Raw genomic sequence first — 8,474 nt, 5'->3', positions numbered from 1 at the left:
AAATAAATGACAAACCCTAACTTGTTTATCGTTATATAGAATACAGTGTAGTACGGCTCGCTCACCTTGAATGAACCGTTAAGACTGGCCAACTTCAAATACATTAATCCAATTTGAAGATTCAATTTACTGATAGATCACCCTTATAGATAAAGTGAAGTTTCTCTCACTGAGGAGAAACTTTGAATTCAAGAGCAACATGAGCTTCTGAGTCCTGTACATGCTCCGGTATATTGTTAAATCCAAATTCATGTTAGTAAATGCATTTTGATGACGCTTTAAACAGCTGTAACTTTAGCAGAAGCATCTATCTCTAATGTTTCCGACCTGGAAAACCACAAATTAGAGAAAACGTATAATCCTCGTCAGATTTTACGACTTTCGACCAAATTAGAAGAACTCAGCATTAGCCTTGAAGCTAGGGCTGGGCAATTAATCGAATCTTAATCTAATCGCAATTTTAAGAAAGGTCGATCTCGATAATCACGTGGTGATCTTCGACAGAAGAAATGGCCGGTCCTGTCTGGAATACAAAAATACGGGCTCGGCGATGCTGCAGCGCCTGTCAGGTCAAGCCCAGGGAATACTCGGGCCAAACAAACAGGAAGCACACACAACAGCAAGTCTGGATCTGGAATTCGAAGAGTAAATTCAGCTACAATGTCTCGATACTTCGTCAATGGGCAAAACAGAAACACACGAGGATGAAAAGTTTACCTTCGAAGAGGAAAACTATCCCTATTTAGACCATGTGGACTATTTTTTGAGGCAGCAGCCGTGGATTAGCTGGACTCTAACGGTGAATTGTAAGTTTGATCGTGCTAAATACTTATAAATGCACTGTTTACTAGTATTTCTTTATGTACATCAAGTTGTGCTAAACTCCATGAAGTCGTGGCTTTATGAGGCTCTGCATAAACATCAGTAATGCGCCAACTCTTGCCGTCTTCTTATGGCTTCTGATATTTTTAAAACACTTTTTTTGTGTTTCCTTTGCAGATGTTTGTGTAGTGCAGGGCCGGTGAAGAGGTGACATGGGCATGTTGTTCTGTAAGGCTACAAGTGTGGAGCTTGCTTTTGTAGTTTGCAGTTTTCAGTCCGGCCGCAGCATCGGTTTACCTCCAGGAAAGGAATCGAGATCGATCAATATGGGGAAAATAATCGGATTTCCCCCAAAATCAGCCACGTTTATGTAAGCTTTCGTCGGCAGGAAGTAGTCTTTCCTACACTGCCCAACACGAAGTTAGCTTAAGAAAGAGCTTGTATGCTAAAGGTGAATCCCAACATTTAACCTAACAATATAATTTTACAGCCAGATCCGCTGCCATCATGACAACGATAACTCGCGGATTCATCGTGCAGCTCTACTTTAGCTCGTCTTACGCAGACAGTAATATTAGCATTCATCACTGAGCCACAGAAACCAGTGCAGAGCAAAGCAGTTGTTCTCATCCTCCACCCACGTCCTGCATCCACCGGCCAACTCGGAGAAACATGCTCCTTTTTTCCTGAGCGCCCCACCTTCTCTCTCCATCACTACCCACCCTCTGCTCTGACTCTGCTCTGACGCCCCTCTGCTCTCCCTCCGCTTCTTAACAACCCTTAGACTTAATCCTTTTCCTCCTGTCCCACCCCCATCTCCTCCTCTTCCTCCTCCTTTAGCAAACGATCCATTTAATGCAACAAATCAATGCATTATTAATCATTTATGAAACATTGCACAAACAGCAGAAGTCAGCGGGAAACCCAGTCCTTTCTCTTCTGTGCTCTCCTGTATCTAAGTCTCTCACCCCTCCTCGCTCCTCCTTCACTCTCCTCCCCCATCAGGGTCCCCCAGGCCTGTCCTCAACTAAAAATACCGGCAGCGGGGAAGGAAGGAGGGCTGCCCTGTCGGCGCGCAGGAGGGATCCCAGCAGAGAGCGGCTAAAAGAGTCCACCTCTCCCATACTCTGCCGTACTCTGCGACTGATTTAGCCCCAGCTCAGAGACCGGAACCAGCCGCGCTCGTCTCCGTCCCACCTGCACAGCTCAGCAAAGGACACTCGCAAAAGGAAGTCCAAGCACTTTCCCCTCACGGCTGACAGCGAGGTTTTGGAGAATTCCTTTCCATTTTGTTAAACAGACTGCTCGTAGTCATGTAGTTTAAGTGACCTTACACACTAATGTACCCTTAACCCTTGTAGTGACCAAGAGGCTGTATGACTGGTTATTATAGTGCCTCTACTTTCAATCACGGTCTCTACAACACTCCAGGATCAATTGTTTTCTAGTGAGCGGTCAGTAGTGAAAACCTTCCAAACAATTCATACTAGAGCGTCCTAAAGTCCACTGTGACGGAAAGTAACGGCACCAGACAAAGGTCACACTGCCACTTGGTCACTACAAGGTCAAACACACACAAATATCAACTTTTTGTTTCACAAGTTGCATACTGCACCTTTAATGTAATGAAAATATCGGATTGGACTTGGATCGCAATACTTTATGCTGCAATACCAAGTACCGCAATACTTTCAATACTTGTGTATGGATGCACTTTTCAATCTAAACACTTTAGTAAATGTGAAATGGCATTTGGTTTATGAACTTTGTAGACTTTTTACACAAGTTAAACAAATCACTTGTTATAATTACTTACAGTATCGCAATACGGATCTAATCGGCCCCTGAGTATCGTGATATGCATCTATCGATCGTGACATAAGTGGATCGTCCCAGCCCTAACTAGTGCATAGCCAGGCTTGTATGAAATAAGCTTAGCCTGGGTATAGTTCAGTTATACAGAAGTTCAGGAAGTTTCAGAGACACTCAGCTCAGCAGTCTGTGATAATCATCAAGTCACACACATTTATTTTCTTTAACAATTCTACACTGACTTCCTTGTAATGCATTTAAAATAGAAATGTCATGGAAAAATATGAAAACGTTCAGGGACAAAGACTTGCATCAGCTCTAGTGAAATCAAACAAGAATGTATTAATACAAAACAATAGTATTTTAGCTTGAATTTATGATCAACGGAAAGGAGAAATGAAGGTTGGGACACTAGACCAGCTTGGGACTGTGTGAGTGCCAGGTGGGAGCTCTGGGGACCCGAAACTAAACCACAGTAAGTAAATAAATAAATACATGGAGTTCTTATTTTGTGGCTCTTATGGATTGTCACATTCATGCCAGTGAACTAAATGAAGTAACACATCCACCTTAAAGCATGTCACATGAAGAGGTTTCCACAACAGAAGAGCAAGACAGAGACATGGCTAACGCATCACTGAATCCCATCACCGCGGCATTATTACACATTACATTTATTAAACCCTGAGCAAAACCACGGAGAAGCGGACTACGGACACCGCAGTGGGACCGGCCCGAGTCGCTGACTAAAGGAACAGGAAACACCTATACAAAAAATACGATTAACATTAACAAAAAACAAAGCTGCACAAACTGTACCCAAAAGCAAATCCCAAGCAAAAATCAGGAAGAGTGAATTTACAGCGAGATTTAGTTTGTTCCTTAACAGCTAATCCCTCACATTTGCAACTGTTTTACATGTCGTTCTCGGACCAAAGAGATCGAAGTGGGGGAAGTGGTGGAGATTTCTATGATTATGAGCCAGTAAAGATCAGATAGTTAGTTCTTCGAGTCATAGCAACCACAGAATTTCCAAGAAAGTAGTATTAGCAGTATGGATAATTTATTTTGTAGACTTTATAGCCCACAGAAAAATAGAAAATGAACCTGGGACTTTCTTGTTGTGACTGCAAAAACAAAATCCCGTACATTAACCCGTGTCCGTGTGAGTTAATATTTCGAATACTGAAATGCATCTTTGTGATATGGTTGTTTTCCAGACTTTCAGGGGGAACATTTTTGGATCTTGTGAGTTGAAATGTGGACCGTGTGACCGTTAGGTAAACAGAACGGGACTAATTGGAGAACGGCTGGGGAATCAGGTGAAATAAGGCTGTCCATGATACGATTATGATGCACCACGTCTCTGCTATCAGCCCCCTTCGCCTCGCCCCGCTCACTGAGGAGGTTCAACCAGCGGGCAAACCGAGCATCCAAACCCAAATGTGGAACGGTTTGAAAAATTTAATACAGGCCCGGACATGGAATCCCTAAGAGAAGTTTAGGAGTAGTAGACATGCATTATTAAATCATTTTTTGATCTAAAACAGGTCTGACACAAGAGCTAAGCCTTGAGCATCTCCTGTTATGAAGCCTAAAGATGATCGGAATTATGAAAAAAGCAGCTTGTTCATCTGCTGATACATGAGGTCTGAGTGCTGGCCAATCAGAGTAAATGGTGTAGAGAGCTAGACAAAAGGTCAACAGACAGTGTCAGTGCCAGAAACAGCAGCACCTACATGGTCAAACCTTTAGGCCTGCGACTGATTTTGTTTTGTCAAACGCTTTCCAGAGCAGAATGTTTCACAACTTTCAGGGAGCCAACTTGTTTATAATTTGATGCACAGCAGATGAAGTCGATGAATGTCGGCTTTTACCATATACCGAAGAACTAAACAAATTAGATTCCACAACTAGAGAAAACATCAATCTCCAGAGGGAAAAGTAGAAATCTTGCAAAAACCCTTCGACATCCCAGTTCATGTGCCTGAATTCATCTGCACGTTTTACAACTTTTCCGACTGAAGTGGAGATTAACCCAACAGTACGACACTAACAAATCCTAAGTGCATAAGAGCATTCCTCCGGGTTTGCTATAAAATGTTTTAAAAGCAAAGCGTTGACTGGCAGGAAAATGAAGATTATTTTGACAATGTCTTAAACTTACAGCAGTACTAAGTAACTTTTGCCATAAGCGCAACTGCAGGTGTCGTAGCATGTTGCGATTTTTTACTCCTTCATTGTCCGTGAGAGTAAATACTACGCTGACAGAAAAGACAAAAGGGAAAGAGGGATATTGTACATCCAGTTACACAATGGAAATTTTTTTTTTTCACTCAAACTTGGCTGTAAATACTGTTTAAGTGGCTAGCCCGCAGTTAGCCTGTTAGCTTCTTCTTCATGATTCGGTTAGTGTGTATTGGGCCCTCCGACCCGGTGGCAGTCAAGTTGCAAATGTGGTTTTCTGGCCAGAAACACCAAGGGGAGATGAAAGACCCCCCAATCATCCAGTTAACACTTGTATTACCCCCCAGTGGGACTACGAAAAGGATTCATTAAAAGGTAAACAAGTTACCTAGTATTGCTTTAACTGCAAGTTCGTCATGTTCGTTTGATGTACCGGAACATTCTTTGCGAGTTCACTTTTTACACACGTACATGTGTCGGAACAAGGATCTGTCCCTTTGAGCAAGTGAATAGAACATCTTGTACCAAATGGTGAAAATGTTTGCCGCCGTGTTAAAGCTTTGATAAGGTTTAAACCATGACAAGATCGGGGCGATAGCGGGACAGAAATACCAGTCTGAACTGAAGAGGCTCTAACAAATCGATTTGAACTATGTAATGCAGTTCTCAGACGCGACCAATTCACTTTCACGATGTCTCAATGCACCTTCACTCATGGGTATCTTAATAAGGCAACAATTGGGCTCTTACAACAGTGACAGGCTGATTCAGCACAAGTCTGCAGTGGCTTGTGGCAACGTGGACGAGAAAAATAGATTAGCAATGGGCTATAGTCCAGAACATGAACAAAATGTCTGTTAACTGACCGTGTCTTAAGTGAATCAAGCCTATTGCATTTTTTGCACATCACTGACCGCAAGTATTTGTTATTTGTGCGACAATGTCAAGACTAATAAGTGAAAAACATAATTTATTTTATTGATACACCAAACCACAGCAATTAAAGGCACACTGCGTAACATTTTGGACTATACTGTTGCCATCACTCAACATGCTCCTGCACAGAAAATGCTATATGCTGCAGTGGTAATCAAAGAATGGATTTGGATGAGGATCTATAACCAATTTAAATCTCAAACTCTGCTGACTTTAGTCGATGTCTCCATGGCGACGAGATGGAGACGTTCCCACTCCCAGTAAAGTTACAGTCATGTCTTAGGAAAGGTGATCCGCTCAATGATGAAAATATCCGTCATAAAATAAATGCTTCTATTACAATTGTATTTATTGGGTGAAATTCTACCCGGTGTGGCTTTAAAAGGAAAAGGCCACCATTTTTGCATCCCGAGATATGTTCTTGCCTGAGCTTAGACGAGTTGATGCGTAGCTGTCTGGTCTTTGTGCGTGCCCACAGTCGCGCAAAATGTCCAAAGATGTTGTTAGCATTTTCCCAATTTATTCTTATAGCTCCAAACGGGGGTGAAGTTGGAAGCTACCACACTCCTCCACGGGCACGCAGAACGACCAGACAGCTACGTATCAACTCTTCTAAGCTCAGGTAAGAACCTATCACAGTATGGAAGAACTGTGTGCCCTCAGTCACGCAAAAAGACCAAAGACGGTGTTAGCATTTGGCCTCTCCCAATGTATTCCTATAGCTCCAAACCGGGGGTGAAGTTGGAAGCGACCAAGCTCTTCCACGGGCACAAAGACCAGACAGGTACGTATCAACTTATCAAAGCTCAGATAGGAACATATCTCAGTATGGAAGAACGGCGGCCTGTTCCTTTAAAGACAGATTCAGTAACATGCTAGGGGGGAAGACAAGTCAACGGAGTAGCTGTTATTACAACTTAAAAAATGCAGCCAATTTCAGGCCAATTGCTGAGTGACACATAGCTGAAAGTTTTGACGCATCTGGTAAATCACTCCGAGCACATACTGTGTAAATAAACTACATATGCGGTGGTAAAATGATGAAAATGGAGTTAGTGTGTGTATTTGTGAGACAACATGGTGCTTTTGTGCGGAAATAGTACAACAATGTTATATAACTTGTTAAAAGGGAAATACTTGCTGCATATAAATGAACATACTTTTGTCTTGAATGTGCTGAGAACTTTACAAGCTAATGTACAACAATCAAATGGACCTAATGCTAGATCATGGACATAACCTGCCTAGCTATGCAAAAGGCAATTCCTGTTACATAATGAGTGCTCTCACAGTAGTAAAATCATTATTTGAATATTCAAGTGAGCTTGCCAAAAACATGAAAAGCCTGGAGAAAAGTTGGCTACCTCTGAGGATTGCCACTAATGTCAACAGACCAAGACCATTGCACTAAAATAAGGCACATTTAGCCAGGCTAGCATCCATATTTATAGCAAAGTTTGCCCGTTCAGCCATTTGTCATGCGGGGGGTTTGAAATGCCCGAGGGTCGGCGGGTTAAACGCTTTGTCGGGGCGGCAAAATTCTAGTAGTTTCCACGTCAATTCCCAGGTTATGTTTCAGGGAATAGCCCCACACAGTCTGCCAATGCTAGCACCAACAAGTAGCCAACCTTCAATTGTCACTTATGGGAAACATGTCATCGATATTTGGTTGTAAATCTAGCGTGTTCGCGTTTGTCGAAGTCACGGCGCTGTCCTTGCTATTCGCCTTCTTGCTCCGTTCTGTCAACCCGCCGCCCCCGCGCCCGAGTGCGACCCTGCGGCGGCTCCGCGCGCCACTCGAGCCCGGGGACTCGAACGCGGCCTGTTGACGTTGCTAACGCTAACTTAAAATGGCGGTGGGCGCTAGCGAGCTAACGGGCTAGCAACAGAATCCACTGGAATGAAGGTAGAAAAAAAATATTCCCTGCAGATGCTTTTTTTAAGACAACCTTTACAGTTTTAAAGTAGAGACATGCGCGTACCTTTAAATCTGAGGTCGGAGGGAGGGTCGAGGAGAAGCACTTGGTCCAATTTTGACATTTTTGCGGTGGGGATGCACTTGATTTCGGCGCAGGGACTGGACTGACTACGAGTGGGGAGCCTTGGAGCAGGAGCCACCGCTGCCGAGTCAAAACGCCGCAGACTGAAGCGCAGAGAGGGGCTGGGAGGCTGACACAGGAGCCCGTGGTGGTGGAGCTATAACACTGTGCGCGCTCTGCTGCTGTTGCTGCTGCCGCTGCTTCTGCTGCTGGACTGCCCTGTTGCGCGCCCTCGTGGTGGCTGCAAGTGCTGATGTGATTATGGAGAGGCTGTGGCGAATTGGTTATAATCGCCAGGCAAAACTGAACGCGGGTTTGCGTCAACGCTGATATGAAATTGTATATCTTATATCAGGTTACACGCGCGCGGGTTTAAAGAGCGACTGCAGTGTTTAACTTCGGACACAGGCGTGATGCGCATTATAAAGCGCAACATGTGGGCTCCATTAACCCTTTAAGTGAATTATTACTGAGGTGTGGAAACCCAGTGGCAGCTATTAGTGTTGGAAGGAAAAACTTAGCTCGTTAGAAGCAGCTGACCATGTGTGTATTAGTTTTAACATGTTTCTATTAAATTTGGCACATGATTGGTCCAAATATGGTGAGATACTTGAGGACATGGGGGTATGTTGGGTTGTCCAGAAGCCATGTTGGGACTAGGCCCTTGGCAAGTTTTTA

General features: G+C 43.6%; 1 protein-coding gene across 1 annotated transcript in view; it reads right to left on the bottom strand.

Annotated features, from left to right (window-relative positions):
• vapal (VAMP (vesicle-associated membrane protein)-associated protein A, like) overlaps positions 1 to 8,090 on the bottom strand; it is a 28,510-nt gene extending 20,420 nt beyond the window's left edge. Inside the window, exon 1 of the mRNA XM_079569898.1 lies at positions 7,740 to 8,090. Within this exon, the coding sequence (XP_079426024.1) occupies positions 7,740 to 7,797 (58 nt within the window). The 5' untranslated portion in view covers positions 7,798 to 8,090. The remainder of the gene's footprint in view (positions 1 to 7,739) is intronic.
• Between the last annotated feature and the right edge of the window lie 384 nt (positions 8,091 to 8,474).

Source organism: Gobius niger (genome assembly GCF_951799975.1).
Source record: "Gobius niger genome assembly, chromosome: 13".
NCBI lineage: Eukaryota > Metazoa > Chordata > Actinopteri > Gobiiformes > Gobiidae > Gobius > Gobius niger.
The sequence above is the reverse complement of the archived record's forward strand: the minus strand, read 5'-3'. Positions and strand labels throughout refer to the sequence as shown.